Source organism: Chelon labrosus, assembly GCF_963514085.1.
Source record: "Chelon labrosus genome assembly, chromosome: 3".
Taxonomy (NCBI): Eukaryota; Metazoa; Chordata; class Actinopteri; order Mugiliformes; family Mugilidae; genus Chelon; species Chelon labrosus.
In genome coordinates, this window is record NC_140339.1 from 23,353,915 (window position 1) to 23,371,054 (window position 17,140).

At 40.1% G+C, this 17,140-nt stretch overlaps 2 protein-coding genes across 2 annotated transcripts; one reads left to right on the plus strand and one right to left on the minus strand.

Annotated features, from left to right (window-relative positions):
- Positions 1-735: 735 nt before the first annotated feature.
- On the plus strand, positions 736-3,227 carry foxf1 (forkhead box F1; the record flags this gene model as incomplete). The annotated part of the gene is made up of 2 exons (XM_084541822.1): positions 736-1,714; positions 2,718-3,227. 2 exons carry the CDS (start codon positions 736-738, stop codon positions 2,879-2,881), a joined length of 1,143 nt encoding a protein of 380 aa, XP_084397948.1. The 3' UTR covers positions 2,882-3,227.
- Positions 3,228-4,763: 1,536 nt separating this feature from the next.
- mthfsd (methenyltetrahydrofolate synthetase domain containing) lies at positions 4,764-14,736 on the minus strand. Its single transcript, XM_084540818.1, has 9 exons — positions 14,285-14,736; positions 14,034-14,137; positions 13,386-13,478; positions 13,200-13,313; positions 12,823-12,936; positions 12,622-12,712; positions 11,376-11,488; positions 11,006-11,131; positions 4,764-7,963 (listed from the first exon to the last, which is right to left on the minus strand). The coding sequence occupies exons 1-9, from the start codon at positions 14,310-14,312 to the stop codon at positions 7,223-7,225; spliced, it is 1,524 nt and encodes a 507-aa protein (XP_084396944.1). The 5' UTR covers positions 14,313-14,736; the 3' UTR covers positions 4,764-7,222.
- Between the last annotated feature and the right edge of the window lie 2,404 nt (positions 14,737-17,140).

Consider the following 17,140-nt stretch of genomic DNA (forward strand, 5'->3'; position numbering starts at 1 on the left):
GAATGTGGCCTAAACTCTTGAGGTACAATATGCACTGTAACCTCGTGAATCGACAATGTTCATGTATAAACATTCAGTGTTAAACATAAGAATCACAATTAAATAAAATCGTGATAGAAAACAAAGCAATCTGTAGCTGGAGCTTGGATCCAGTGTGGTCACTATTATTAAGTCTTTGCTCATTCAGTGAATTACACAATGGAATGTATTTGTACTCCATAACATTTATTAGAGTATAGATTATTACAGGCTATATGTGTGATATATTCACATTTCAATGTAAGGAAAGGAAAGAAAAAACATTTCGCAGAAAAGTGAACGCACGCAGATGTGCATGCTTACAGCCCACCACTGGAGTAGGAGGGACCTGGGCGGGTCCCAACATTAGGATGACCAAGACATCCAGCTTCCAGTGCGCCGATGTCAACAGATAAGTAAAAAGTGAGCTCCTCGGACGCACGGCAACACACCAACTGAAGTGGAAAGCGGCTCCTGTTCTGCTCCTTATCCCGTTTCGGACGCTGTGTACAAGGCTTCAGCTGGCTACAGGACTGATTCAAACGCAAGAAAACAGAGTTAAGAAGATAGTCGCGACTTTGGCTTGTGTCCACCTACTAGTTTTTGTTCCTTTGATTTTTGTATGACAGCGCATTAGTATCTTATTTTGTAGTATTTGTAGGCGGACAGGTGGAAAGCAACCGTTTTTGTTTGCCATTTCGAGACTAAATTTACCAAATGACGGCAGAGGTCCAGCAGCCCCCAGCGCAGACTCCTGCCCAGAGCAGCCCCATGTCTGCTCAGGAGAAGCCGCACGGACAGACGGTGGTGATGGAAACCGCTTCCTCCACTACGAAAACCAAAAAGACCAACGCAGGGATCCGACGACCTGAGAAACCTCCTTATTCATACATAGCCTTGATAGTCATGGCTATCCAGAGCTCTCCAACCAAGCGCCTAACCCTCAGTGAAATATACCAGTTCCTACAGAGCCGCTTCCCGTTTTTCAGAGGCTCGTATCAGGGATGGAAGAACTCGGTGCGTCACAACTTGTCCCTGAACGAGTGCTTCATTAAGCTGCCCAAAGGCCTCGGTCGACCAGGAAAGGGCCACTACTGGACTATCGACCCGGCTAGTGAGTTTATGTTCGAGGAAGGCTCCTTCAGAAGGAGACCCAGGGGTTTCAGGCGCAAGTGCCAGGCGCTGAAGCCCATGTACAGCATGATGAACGGCCTGGGATTCAACCACATCCCCGAGTCTTACAACTTCCAGGGGAGCGGCGGGGGCCTATCCTGTCCGCCCAACAGTTTGTCTCTGGACAGTGGGATTGGGATGATGAATGGACACTTGGCAGGTAACATGGATGGGATGGGTCTGTCCGGGCACTCCATGTCACACTTGTCGACCAACAATGGACATTCCTACATGGGAAGTTGTACAGGATCCACTGGGAGTGATTACCCCCACCACGACAATTCCGCCTCCCCTCTGCTCACCAGCGGGGGAGTCATGGAGCCTCACCCCGTCTACTCGAGCTCAGCTTCGGCGTGGGCTCCTGCCCCCTCGGCCTCGTTGAATAACGGGGCATCCTACATTAAGCAGCAGCCTCTGTCTCCTTGCAATCCAGGGGCGAACCCGCTGCAGCCAAGTTTGCCCACGCATTCATTAGACCAACCATACCTGCACCAGAACGGGCACAGTACCACAGATTTACAAGGTATGTTCATTTCATTTCTAATCTCACGAGTGCGAAATGTTCAGTAAAATTGTAGCTGGTTATATTTAAAAATAAATGAATAAATAAATATAGGCCTAAATACGAAGTGACATCAGAGGGATACGCGTAAAGCACATCTGATTTACATTTAGAACATTTAATTATTAGAAGGTTTAGACAATACTTTCTACATATTTCCAGATCTAGTGGTCTCCAGATTTAATGGAATTACTGAGCAGTAAGAAAGAGCATTACAGGCCTCCAGTGGTTTGCGCTGGATTTATTTTGGAGTCAACAAATCCAGGCTCATCTCGATTGTATAAAACGGAAGGATTTAAATTAAGGTCACTCGGGAAAAAATGATGCAACCAAAAGAAACAATGTTCTCCCACGGAAATTAAGTTCCGTCGACGTCTTGCTCCTAATTTAATATAATACAGCACTCCAAATAATATCCACAAATCAAGAGTTTCGAACTTGCACGCCTTTAGTTTCTGGAAGTGGTTTAGAAAAAAAGGAGAGAGATATGAGAGGGAAGGGAGAGTCTGCCGAGACAGTTTAGAGTGGTGCCAATCTCTGGACAAGAAAAACAAGCGCGGTTAGATCCAGCCTGCCTTGCCCTGAGGCTCCCAGTCCTCGGGGACTGGCGTGCAAGAGGGCCACTGTCAATTAGCCCTGCCAGCCCGCCTCCCCTTTTGACAATCTCAATCGTGCTTGCTAAATGGACTTTTGGTCTATGAGGAATTTACGCATGCATTCGAGTTAGTGAAGCTCTCTATCTTGAAAATATATATATATATTTTAATAAAAATATTATTTAATTTATCTAGAAAATGTGACAGCTTATAGTACGTATTACTATTATTATTTTTATAAGTATAGTTTCTATATTTTCCTAGAAACCGAGAGGACATATTTTAATTCTCGCCATCACAGCAGTCACCTTACTTGTGACATTAGAAATGTTGTTTTTAATCCATGGTTTTTAAACGCCTTGCTGCAGGTATTCCTCGGTACCATTCCCAGTCTCCCAGCATGTGTGACCGAAAGGAGTTCGTCTTCTCGTTCAACGCCATGGCGTCCTCAGCCATGCACTCACCGAGCAGCGGCTCCTACTACCACCACCAGCAGGTCTCCTACCAGGACATCAAACCCTGCGTGATGTGATGCTCTCCGCGGACAGTCTGAAGACCAGGGGACGGCGTCACGGACTTGAGTCGCGCAGCGGAACGAACTGAAACGAGAACAAATGAGTACATTACCACTGAGAGACGTGAAGGCATGCCCAGGCCATGGAGAGAGCTCGCTGCTTCAAGTAGACGGGACTACTTCTCTGTACTGTTTTACGCAGCAACAAAGACACGGAGACAGGCCAATTACAAAGCATAATAATAATATATAATAATAAAAAACTCCATCATGCCATCATCATCGACCAACGGGGTTGGGAGTGGGCGTAGGAAACCCTGTTGCTGTTTGGTACTTAGTCCTGCAGAGCGGATGACTACCACTTCACACTTTTGCTCATGTTTATTCATCTTGTTTAAATAGGCCAATGTAAAAATGCACACTTCCATTTTCACCGTCTAAAGTTTTTACCTTAATTTTCTGTGGCAAATTAGACAGTTATTTTTTTTTTTTTTAATTTTATTTTATTATTTTTTTGGACTTGCATACTAATGTTGAAATGAACAATTATGGACATTACATATATGCTGTATGTCCATATACTGTAAATGTGTAAAAACGATGACGGCACTTTTTTTTTTGAAAAGCCTATAAGCGCAACTTTTTTTATTTATTCTGTAGGCCTATATTTTAATTTCAGGCGAATTGGCCAAGGGTTTCATGCTTTATTGGCAATATTTGTCAGGACGCTTATTATTTGTTTTAAAAATGAAAATCGAGGATATATTGTAAGCACTGTTATGTCGTTTGTGTCAAATATACTTAGACAATTACTTTCAGCACTGTATATATTGGTAGGAAAATTAGCGAGGGTCCGCCAGCGAGGACTTTTTTTTTTTTTTTTTTTTTTAGATTATATTACAACAAATCCTTTGTAAGAAATAAACTATATCTGTTGGGCTGTTTAGTCCCGAGAATCCACAAAAAATATTTCGAATTTAATCACTCACTCATAATGTCTGGAGGGGGGACGCAATAAGGGCAAATTAGCGATATTTAAAGAAGGGAGGTTTCATGACTCATCTTGAAATTACACAATAATTTAGCAGAATGTAGTTAGTCAATCAAACACAAACTGTGCGTCCATGTGGATTTGGACTACATCTTTTGTAGATACCGAGCTTTAAAGCAAAATTCGCACTAAATCTACTTTTAGAAGGCCCAGTGCAGTAATATTATTATAGAAAAATGATTCAGGAATATATTCCGTCTTGTTATAGTACAGTACAGACCATGGCTGAAGCCACAGTCATTTCAATGTTTCAACCAATTTTCACCTCGCACGAAATGGTAACGCCCGATGTTGTAAACCGATATTAAATGAACAAATCCTAATTTCCACAAAACAGTGATCAGTGGCATGCAGTTTTACAATAAACGGTATAAAGGTTAAATCGTAACATGCCTTCTATGTAACGAGAATGTGCAGCAACCGAGGCGTGACAAATCAGAGGCAGAGACCTCATCCGCGTTTGGTTTCGCAGCACTCCAGTTGCTGCGAAATAGTTGTACAGTTGTTTTCCTCAAAAGCATTTTGTCCAAATAACATTTCTGCGTAATAGCCTGGTGGAAATACAATAAATGGTGCTGATTTAAATGAACTCATGTGCTCTCGTGTAATGAGCAGCTCCAGGGTGTCCAGCGAGACGCACAGACTTCTGGAAATCTCTACAAAGAATGGGCTTAATAATAATTAGGAGTAGAATTCTAAATAAATAAATACATTTTTAAAAAATGAAGTGTTTTACACAGACACACAAAGAGAAAATTAGCTTCTCCTTACATGTTAAATATCTGAGAACTAGCGACCTGTGTACTGTGTACAGCAAAGGCGCAAGATGACGTTAAATACACACAAATAGTTCATGTGTGAATTCCAGAATTTCCAATCACACCATCAAAATCCTACAAATTTTTACAATGTGACTTATTTTCTAATTTGTTAATACTGTTGTTTTACCATATGCATCCACACACATACATAGCTGTGCGGGCTATTTGAATTTGCACAAATTAAAAAGCAAAAGTCAATATATCCTTTAGGATCTGAAATTCTCCTAGTTTCAGAGAAGTCTGTGGTGTTGAAAACAACAGGTGTTGCTCGTGTAGAAAAACATAGTGGGCGCAGTCCACTTTGTGAGCATCAACATAGTTTACTCGGATTACTCTGATGCACACCTCTTGTAATTTAGATAAAGCAGCTGGATTGTAATTTAAGAGGTCTCTTAATTTTATTTTCAGTCATGCTGTCGACATCTGCGTATGGATCCTTACAAGTAGATGTACTCGCTTTGCAGTCTCGCAGCGTGACCACTGACTGAACCCAGTAAAATGAGCATGCCATCGAGTGGAGGGTTAGCAGGCTCAACAGCAGTAGAACAGCACATTAACAAACTGATGACATTTGCCGAGGTTCAGAGCTCTGGCGAGGCTGAGGGAGAGAGACGGAGCTCCACAGCTGTTCCCTGGCCAGGCCTGGATGACAGCTCCATAAAAAGCCTGAAGCCTGCACTGTGTAGACAGACATGCTGTGTGCTTGTGTCTCAACACAACCAAGACTTTGGTGACACTTCTCTGACACGACCTTCTCTGAAGAAACACAGAAAGGTGTGAACAAAGCATTAGAGGTACAAGATACAGGCTACTGGGCAGTCAAGTCCGGATAAGTGGCTTACATGTATCTGGTGATATTTTTATTTACATAAGGTGAAGTTAACCTCTTCTGAAAGCCGTCTGTCTGAAAACCAAAATTAACGCAGACAGAAAAATGTCCGCCATATCAATGTAATTCACAAAGCAAACAATAATCTTAGATTTGCTCAACCAGTGCTCAAACAAAATACTTAGTTTAAAAATTGTCTTTGTTGAATTACTTTACTTTGTTTTTTTTTTTGTGTTTAAATTCACCCAAAGGTCTGAAATATCATGTTTTAACTTCTGACCTTAAAAGTACCTCCTCTTCAGTACAGCACTGGTTTCAGGGGGCTTTGCTGTCTCATCTACATCAATGTAACTTGTTAAATGCTGCAAAAGAAACAACAGTGTGAAGACTCATCATGCTGCAATATTTAACTGAATCAAAATGACGTGCAGCTCTTTGTATTTTTTTTTTTTTAAAAAAGACACCAAGACTGAACCGTTACAGTGGAAAGCTTTAGTAGAGATTACTAATGAATGTTATACAACTCTCAGTTAATAGTGAGCTTGACATCGTACTCACAATGGAACAAAGAGGGGAAAAAAAACTTGTTCGTTGCAATCTATCAACAAAGGTAACATCACTCTTCAAATGCAAATACAAATACTCAAGAAAAACAACAGAAATCAAAGGGTTTAGCTTGAGGCTGTACAAACCTTCATTCTACTTCAAGAAAATAGCTTTAAACGTTCATAAACTTCAATTAAATACTGATAGAAAATCATGTTTTTAGAGGACAGGCAAGTCCTTGGCTGTGTACAAGGATGGATGGTGCAAGTTAAAGTAAACATGACTAAATTGCGCTTGTTTAAACTTATTAAATTTGTGTTGTCCGTAATCAAAATGGCTCGAACACATGCCAGTATGTTCATACGTCTTCTAAATCTGGTTGGAACCTGTACAGTATTTACTAGATTTATGTCATTTTATATTAGATGGCCACATAGCCTCAGTCATAACACATCTTGGTAATGGGATTTAAAAATAAAAAGGAGTGGATGAAATCTGCAGAAGTGGCTCTAGCAATGTCTCTTCCAAATATATTTGAAATGGTAGAACATCTGTGTGGTCAAACACTGCCTCTGTGGATACTCAAATGTTAGACCAAGAAAATAAAAAAAAAAGAAGAGATTTTTAAAGTGTTAAGACAGTACAAATTGTATTACTCACCAGATGGTGGCGCCATCTGAAACTAAATCTAACCAGTTAATTCTTTGGACCAAGGCCTCTGTAAATAAAATAAAAATAAGAGGCAGAAATTGGCTCCAACAACTGTATACGGTTTATGGCTTAAAAAGAAAACAACTGTAGTCAGTTATAAGAATCCCTCAAAAAAGCACCTTGAACAGAGAAAGGCCATCGGGACACACGGACCAGGTGGTGGTGTGTGAATAAATCAAGGCACATACAGTACGTCTACGTTTGAGCAAATGGTATATACAATACCTTAAAAGGAAAATGCTTTATAATGCCGTGATGAAATCAAATGAAATTATTTCCTCATTTCGTTAAGTCATTTTATCAGATTCCAGTAACTGAATTGCTCCTCTATTGAATCCATGTCATAAAACAAACTCAAATCTTAAGTATTCAAAGTTGGTGGCGTGTATTTACTACTGCTTTTACTTCTCAGTCTTATCAGTGGTGTCACTCTCAGTATCCAGTGGTTCGGGCTTAGCCTTTGGAGCTGCTGATGGTCTTGGTCTCCTGCTGGACTGTCCAGACCTCTTGCCTCCCCGCTGGCTCTTGGCCAACTCAGCCTGCAGGTCGTGACCGTTCAGGCAGAGACCCTGCAGAGCCTCCAGTGCCTGATCTGCAGCCTGAGGGTCAATGTAGTCCAGGAAGGCCCTGTGTTGAGCTCCCTGCCAGGTGAGCCTCAGTGGAGCAGCCTCCCTCTCTCTAAGGGCAGTTTTCAGCTCACTAACGCGCAGCCCAGCAGGGATTCCCCCCAGGTAAACTGTGGTCACACTCAGTGGGAGCTTACGTTGAGATGTTACTTCACGTCCACCTTCTTCTGGGCCTCGCTCTTTCGTGCTCCCTCTACCTTTTCCTTTAAACGTCTTGCCGATTTCTCCCTCATCAACTCCCCTACCTTCTCCTCTGCTTTCTTTTCTCACTCTAGCTGGCTGCTGCCTGGCTTTCTGTTTGGCCTCTACTCTTTTCTCATGACTGGATTCTCCCTCTTCATCCTGCTGTGTGTCTTGCCTCGGCCTCTGTCTGGTTTGCCTTTTCGGTCGAACAGTCTGCAGATCAGGATCAGCTGCAACAGGCGCAGCCCCCAGTGTCACATCCTTTCCAGCCTGTTCCTCCAGAGCTCGTAGTTTCTTCAGGATAGGGATCTTCTCCAGCTTCTCTGTGTCCAGCTGGAGACACAAAAAAGCATATGTTCAGTAAAGCTGAACGGCAAGGGGGGTTCACACACAGCGTACACATGCCCCCAGCTCAGAGCAAAAGCAAGGTGCTTGGTTTAAAATAGGCAAAGCCTAGAAATGAATTGTTATTATTCCATCCTGCTTGCAGCTCATGCTTAATAACAATCTTTATAGCAGCAGGCCATTTCACTTCCCAAGCAGTTAAAAATAAAGACTGCTTTCTTGATTTGTTGGGTCTTCAAGTGCCTTGGCAGCCTTTGATGCTGACCAGTCCTGTAAAGGATATACGGGCCTATTGTTTTTACACTGGCCTGTTTGACCTGTCGTTCCCCTGCCCCTGCAGAGCCAAGGTGTCTGGGCAGAGGAGTCTTTGATGATCAGACACGGCCTTCCTGTCTGCGAGTTCACTGGGTCCTGTTTACTTACATGCGTGTCTTAAGGAACCCAGAGGTTACACACAAACTCACCACATGATAAGAATAATACCCCCCATCATGTCTAATTAAAGAAAGAAATTATCAGGAGGAAAAACACATGACAACTCTCTGCCAATGTCATTAAATCAGAATCACTTTAAGGGCCAGAGCCTGGTTTAAATATAACCAAAGATGATAGGAAATTTTCACAATATTTTCAACAGTTAATGGCTTTGTATGTGGGATGTGTGCCCCATTTAATAGGAGTCTACCTATTCTTAATATTTAACAAAGTATATGGACTAAACCTATAAGACTGTAGATTACAAAAAGCAAATATCACAAAAGAGTGACGTTGTGAGAATATAAAATTTCAGTATATTAGAGTTCTCACAGAACTATTATGAATTCTGGACATAGAGGAGTTCTCCAGATAGATGTAGTTTCACTGCATGCCGACTAGAGGGCAACGTCACACAGGAGAAGGGCTATACATTTTGCCATGTGCCCGAAAGAAAGCATTTATCTACAAGGCTGCTCTGCAAGTTTACATCTGAACCCATGATAGTGTCATAAAGACGGAGTCCCTAATCAGATCAGACATGTTACAGGACAGGTGGCTCAAAGGACCAGATAAGAAATACAGACCTAGCCAAAAGGATACAGACAAAAAGAAAAACTGGATGTTCTTTGTAGTAATGTTTGTTTAAGTTTAGTTTGAATTTTAAGCACAGTTAATACATCTCAAATTGACCGATAAGATCATATACTGTTAAAAAAAACAGCCAGCAGTATCTGAATGTCGACCCACAAAAGTGTGATAACGTGTAGTCGAGCACGTAATAGGCAAAGCACTGGCTAAACTATCTGATGGACAATTTTTGCAAGAATTTTCACAGCACATCATTTTACTCCTGGTCAAACACAGATGTTACTAATAATTTAGGATGGTTCTGTTCTAGTGAGGCAGTCCAGGCAGTCATGCTGAGATAACAGTGAGCCAGAATGGTCAATACCAGGAGGCTGAAGCTAAAGAAGCACCTCTTCTTTTCTACTGTATTGTGACAATGTTTGTCTTAGAAAAAGGACTACTGCCTTCTTTATATTTCTCCATTTCTTATGCAATAGGTCATGAAGTTGAACTGAACAATTAAATGATTAACATGGTGGCTGTGAATTTTTGTCACATAGACTGTTAGCCCTATAATTATATAATGTTCACTGTCTAAATATAGTTATTCATCCACCATTTTGTAAACTTAAATCTGGAGTGCAAGACTCCTACTTATAAATGATTGTCAGCGAATGACACATTACAATGACAATCACGCACAAACATCTCATAGACTGGGACTTGCACTAAGCTGCACTTTATTTACATTTCTTCTTCTTTTTAAGGGTATTTTATATTCCTCATAAGTGTTTTATTTAAATGTTATGTTATTTATATGTGTGGCTCTTAAGCCAGGAGTCTGCAAAATTTCATTATGTTCTCATAATGACAATAAAGACTCTTGATTCTTGATTAGAGCGTTTTTTCCGAGCTGGAGATCTGACAGACAGAAGGGACTAAAGGCAGACATGGTTGTCTTTGTATTTGTGAAGTATGGTCTCGAAACTGTGGAAATCTCTCAGTATTTTGGTAACTATTTCTGAACACAAGCCTGGGACTTTCCACACATTGTTTGAGTAATTACTGTCATGGCCAGATGGGGGAGACAAAGCCTTAAAAATACAGACCTTATAGTCATGAGATGACAAACATAAATATTTCATCAGACAAATTCTATCAAAAAAAGTGTTCTCCAGTCATCCTATTCCCAATATTTTTTAAATGTAAAATGATTATTTATTTAGAATGAGGTCATCTGACCATATCTAGCCACATTTTTTTTTCGATAAATACAGGTAAGGCCTAATCTGAGTGTAATTTTAATAGACTTTTAGGAGAACTAGTCTGATGATTAACCCGAATCACTGATCACAAATTAATTCAAACTAATGGGGAAAAAAGAGTTTACTTTACGTCACATCAATAAAAACCCTTTAAATGGAAAAAAGGATTTTTGCCGAAACCTGGCTGCTCTCACAGATAAAATATTTCAGCTTAAAGCAAAAACCGTTGATACCATTTTATCAATAATGTTAGAAGAAGCTGGCTACGTTTGTTGCTATGTTAGTTACAATGACTAAGCAGTCAATGCAGTGAGCTACATAACCAGAATAAAATAAGGAAAGAGGGAGGTTTTCCTCAGTTTTCATTGCGTTCTCACTGTACAACAGCCAACATTGTCCCATAGGAATAAAAAAAAAAAAGCCTTGTTCAGACCGATGACAAATGACTGTATGAGTGAATCCCCTTTAGATTGACTTTTCCAGTTTATTTTAACTACCACTACTTTTACACATATCTTAGGGAATATCCTGCCTTTATATGTAAATACATTAGAAAAATTACATGAAATGTAGCAGATGGAAAATGACATGCAACAAAGATGGTTGGTGGATGCAGATCAGGGGATCATGGTTCATGCTCAGCACCTTAGCCCGTCACACAACAGCACTATGAAATAATTCTGCTTGTAAACTCACACATAGCAAAGTTATTTAAATGTACCTTAGTCCAGATGATTCCCTGCGGCTTAGGTAACTGGCAATTTGTTTTAATAACTGTGGTGGGGGTGAGGATGTAGTCTACAGTCAGATCATGAGATCCCATTAGCTCCTCGGGAATGTCCACCACCTGAAAGTACAAATATCCCAGTTAATGCAGAAACAACAGTTGATCTAACTTTAGGAATAAAGACAGAAGAAAACTGTTTAACAACTTCTAAAATGTAATTTTTCTCACATCAATGTCAGTGAATAACTCTTTTTAAGCATTTTCCATTTTAATGGTTCTGTATTTGTCAGACGATTACCGATACAGGTTTTGAGATACTGTAAAACATTTGGATTGTTTGAGAACTTCCATTAAGCAGACTAACCTGGCAGTCATGGACGACAGTAACAACCACAGTAGACTCACTCACAGCTCCCATACAAGCCATCATGCCATACTCCATGTCAGCAAAGCCCTCTCCTTTTCCAATCCGAAAGCCTACAGGAGGAGACAGATACCATGAGAGAAGTTTAAGGGCAGGTTTTTTAATATGTGACACAGAGTAATCCGTCTGTATCTAATTTTCTCTAGACAGCAGATTCACTTAAATCAGAAGACGACGATATTTGTGTTACATTTGTAAAAATAGTGCAAAAAGACTCTATTTCAATATATAAAGCACAGAAAACACAACACTGCATCAGTCATGCTGATACACATTTTTAAAAAGAGGATCAAACTTGTCACGACCTGTAAGCGATTAAACAGTTTAATGGAGGAAAGAAACTGAGTCTAACTCTATTTGCCCCTATTCTTATTTCTGTTCATCCTCAACTCTTCCTTACAGGGTCTGTGCTGGTCACAGTTACAACCCTTTCGACCTTCTAGCATTTTCAGTGTTGTAATATGCAACCCTTATAGGGTAGAATTTTTTATCTTTAGCGTTAGATAAGGTAAGCTACAAAAAAAAAGATGATGGTTCTTCTGCGCAAAGTCTTTACAGTCATTAGCACTCAAACTGAAACAAATAATTTCTAATTAGGAACAACACAGGCTACATGTGTAGTTTTAACTACTCTTTGAGGAGGCACAGGGTCTTTCAATGCGGTCTTCATCATATTTCAAATATTTTACTGCCCAAATGCTTTGGTCTTGAACTCACAGTTAATTCACCCCAGTTGTGAAATACTATAAAGTTCCAGTAATAAATGCAGTGTCACGTTTAGGCTAGCACACTCTGTTCTGGGCTGCCCTCTTGACCGTATGGAGGTGGTGGGTGATCGGATTATGGAAGCAAAGCTGTCATCCCAGACAAAGAACCCATCCCACCTCTCAGCTATCCATCCCACCTCTCAGCGCGTGTGCTGTTACAGATAACAGCACACGCGCTCTTTGAAGGAGCGTTACTGCAGGCCCTTCGTTTCTGCAGGCCCTTCGTTTCTGCAGTGAATCTGTACAACCAAGCCTGCTGCCAGTATTTATTTAATGCTTACTTTTCCATCTATTGTGTGCACTGTCCTTAAACACGGCAAATGTCCCCATTGTGGGATGACTACAGGATTGTCTTATCTTATTTGAGCTGCCCACATTAATCAGAATACAGCAGTGCATCACTGTCAGCTAACACTCACCTTTCTCTGACACTGCCACAGAGCCAACCACCACCAGGTCTACTTTCACTTTTGAATCCAGGTCAACAGGCACACTGAAGTCTTTCACACCCTGACAAAGGTTAGGAGCTTAAGGTTAATAATCAAAGTTGTTGGGGGTTTCTGAATAAAATGCTGGGGGAAAATGTTTATGAAAATGTGTAAAAATGTGAAGATTCAAACCTGAGAAGAAGAGCATACACGTAGCTGTTCTTTGCTGGCCCCTTGGGGAGGAGTAATCTTATTGAAGAGACCAGTACGAAGACGAGGAGTTGGGACCAATAAAGTTTTCCGAGCCTGTAAAGATTTTGCCAAAATAAATTTGCAACCAAAGATGATAGGTATTTAAGTTTAACACCGAAGTGATTTAAGTTCTATCAGTTACGGTAATTACATCTTATTTTGTGAATTCTGGAGTCCAGAATTCACAAAATTATAATCCCTACATGAAAGTCTAACTGCCGTGGTCACCAAAGAGGCAAGGGAGAGGACAGAATTTGCTATAATACAGCTAGACATGATCAGATTATTGGCGCTTTCTTTCCTAAGAAAAGCGCTACCTGTAGCACGGCCAATCGAGCACCCTCCAGAGGTTTATCAGGGTCCACCTTCACCTCAGCTGTCTGAGTGAATACCTGCATCTCCGACACCTTGGCACAGGCCACAAAAGCACCCTAAAGAGGAAAGGAGGGCATATCATAATAAGTATTATTAAGGCAACTTACTTCCAGTGTGACAATGCGTGCCTGCTGCTGGGGTTTGTCTGGGTTTATTTTGACTGTCTGGCTGGACTTGAACTCCTGCAGATCTGCAAGTCTGTTGCATGCTTGAATTGCACCCTGGCCAATAAGTACACAGGACAATAAACGCATGTACAGACAGGATAACTATGAATTATTCAAACTTCAAGAACATCAGTCTAAAGCTGCTGTGCAAATCTGATACCCTGGAATCATTAATGATGATACCTTTATTCACTTATTCAACATGTTCATTCATTTTGACAACATAGGGAACACACATGCTGACTTGAATAAGGTTGTAAGAGGCCATCTCATTCAGTTAAAGCAGACTGACACCGTTTCATGAGTTAATTTGCATTAGGAAAAACTATTTTGTTCTTCAAAGAATATTGACCTGGAAAATGAGCTCTGTAAAAAGCCTTAATATAGCACATTAGACCAATATGAATATCTGACTACTTCTGATTAAAAGTATAAAAGTTCTGAATAAAATGAGCGATTCTAATTTCATAGCTTGTCACGTTGTTGTCTAGTTTTTCCTCTACTGACCTCTAATTAAAACCTGAATGACTGAAAAACAATTATAATCATTTAAGTCAAAACTACAGTGTTGATCTTGAACACCACTTTTTCCCAGCTCCTTTAACCTGCCTTGAAATTAGGGATTCTGTTGTGAACAGGCCTTGGAAAGTTGGCCAGATTATTTTCCTCAATGTAGTCCCAAACTTTTTGACGAATGTCCCATTTCGACGCTCCTGCAAAGTAAATGGAACAAACTGTAAGATAAATGTCAAGTCAAGACAAACGAAGCTACAATAACTGAAACAGTCGCAACGGCGTTACAATGACGAGTCGACATTCACGTTCAACGACGAAACAAATGTCTCGAACATTTAACCTACCTGGATTTATTTTTATGACGGGTTCCATTTTGCTATTGGTGACACAAATTGGTTTCTTCTACAACGCTTTGTTACGCTACATGCAATAAAGTCTTACACGTGGTAGCTCTGAAACATAATACTGAGGGAACAGCTGCTTGTCAGTGTTTATCACTGCTATGGCGGCCTAAGAGGACCATCCCAACAAAACGCGAAACTTAAATATAAAAACATAACATCTAGTTTATGCTGGCTTGTCTTTTGCATGTCTTCTGCATAACTGTATATTCAAGGTCTTGTGTCAGAGGCGGTTTCCGAGTAATTTAGATTCCCATGTCACTTTAACGGCGCAGCTCCGGACTTAGCTGGGCTGACGGGTGGTATACATCGACCATTGACTGTATCCACCTCCCCTACTACGCGTCGCAGGGACGCAGACTGCAAGAGTTCTGATTGGTCCGCTTGGTAGTAGCGTATTTCCGCTTTCGCGTTTCCGGCTGTGCCATTTTCAAATTATTATTATTATTATTTTATTTTTTTTAACATTTACTGACAATAATAAAAGGTGCAATGACATTCTCGTGTTGTACAGAACAAGAACATGTTAACTTTCACAAAAATATATTCACAAGTCCCATATATTACAAAGGCACATTTATCCAGCCAATAATACAAAAATAACTTTTTCAATAAGATAGAAATACCAGTAATCAAAATAAATAACGTAAATTAAAATAAATAAAAATAAGAGGAAACTAAACAGGGGTCTATAGTAAATTATATTCACGTATAAGTGTACAAAGCTTTCTAGCATGGGCATTTTCAACTTTCTTTATACATTTGTATAACAGAGACATTTCATTTATGAGTGCATTCCAAATTGGCCAGGATTTTGCAAAGCGGCATTTACATATATAATATTTGGTTATGATAATTATGTTGTTCACAAGATAATTGACCTTCTTATTTTTTGTAGTTATACCTACTTGGATAGTTTTGAAAGAAAAATGGGATCTCATGAAAGAAAAAAAAATCTACATTTATGGATTTGGAACTAAGTCAATGGTGCAAGGATTTCCACAGATTTTGGATCATGTGACAGGAAACATCCATTTCAGTCTTTCTATACATATGGATTGTGCACATTACCTGTGTGTGTATTAACAGAAAATTTACTCTCTTCTGTACACAGTCTGGACCGTTTTAGAGTCTGTGTACAAGGACAGCCAGCAGCCTGCTCATTTATCTTGTCCTTCTTCTCCGAGGCCGTCTCTTTTGTCTCCCAGCCAAAGGATAGCACAGAAGAGGAGACAGGAGCTTGATCAAGAACTCATTCCTCACGAACTTTCCCACCTTCATGAGCGCAGAATCCGGCTTCAGGAGAGACTTGAGAGGCCAAATGATTGAAGTCATGCTGCAGAGGCTGCCACAGAACCAAAGGACAAAGACAATGTTGAACATTCACAAAATGGTGGCTAAGGAGCAAACACAAATGATGAACAGTGGAGTGGCACACAAACAGTTTTTATAATGCCCATGTTGGCATATTTTTGTATGTGTTAAGCACATTGTCCAACACGTTTCACGTTTCTTTTGTTACTGTTTTGACAACCACATTTTAGTCGTACAGTCATACGGTTTAACAGCACCACAAACTACATCCTCCCAATGTGATCATACAGATGAATTACCACCTTCCTGATGCTGTTTCAACATAAACTGAATAAAGTCATAAAAGAGAATTTATTGCTGAACTGCATTTGTTTTCACTAGTGTATGACCACTCTGTACACAGTACAGTGTTGTACAGGTTGGTGTGAAACAAAAACATTACTTCATAGGAGACATTTATTGAAGCAGTTACACATAATTTATCAGCTTGTTTACTGTATGACAGATTTCACTGATTGACTTGGCTTTGGCACTCACAAGTTGTTCTACTATGACACACTTTTCTGTGATTGAAAAAAGGCCATGACATCATTGGGTACAGCAATGGCATTTCTGGTAGAACTGCACCTTGAGAGGTGTGGCAGATTTAAAGGCTTCAAGAGGTTTGTGTCCCCAGCCACTGAGTCAAACCTGCAATGTCAGTCAACTAAGCTGGGAGGGATGTATCTACTTACAGTTGTGTTTGGTTCATCAGTGTAGGCCAGGTAATCATAAATAATACAAACTTTCACAATGTGCACCAATTTCTTAGGCAAAACTTTCAATGGCCAAGTTGGTGATTCTCCACTGGGCCACCAAGATGCCAAAGGTGTTATCAATCACCTGCCTGGCTCTGGAGTGATGGTAGTTGTAGGTCTGCTTGTCTCTGTAATGTAAGACAACAGAGTAAAACTAAGTAGCTGTAATCACAACACTTACAGGATCCATATATGTTTTCCATGGTTTGGCAACAACCCACAAAACTGTAATTTATTTTTTCTGTAAATTCATAGTTTGTGACATATCCATGAGATTGTTGTGGAGGGGGAACACTGCATCACCACAATCACATGTAGTACTGTCACTTGTGTTTCAGAAAGATTGGCTGGTGGAGGCAGGTTCAGGCCCTAAATGAGGTGGTATACTTTCTTTAGTTTCTTAGCTTCAATCTTATCTAGGGGTACCATCATTTTTGTCCAGGCTAGTTTCAATAGTTTGTTCTTTTTCTTTTAATGATTCTGCTGAACCACAATTCAAAAGCAATGTCTGATTTTCATTAGTTAATTTTCAGTAAATTTTATTACTTTGTCAGTTTCAAGTTATTTCAGTGACCACCATGGGTTTTTCTTTCTTTAACATAAGGGTACCAACAATTTTGTCCACGTGTGTATGTATATGTATATGATTTTTCCATTTGACTTTTCCGTCATTCTAATAAAATTGTCC

Coding starts and splice junctions, on each gene's coding strand:
- mthfsd (XM_084540818.1), bottom strand. CDS start 14,312: ATGGAACCCGTCATAAAAATAAATCCAG. Junction 14,138..14,284: donor CGTCATAAAAATAAATCCAG/GTAGGTTAAATG, acceptor TTTACTTTGCAG/GAGCGTCGAAATGGGACATT. Junction 13,479..14,033: donor ACAGAATCCCTAATTTCAAG/GCAGGTTAAAGG, acceptor CTTATTGGCCAG/GGTGCAATTCAAGCATGCAA.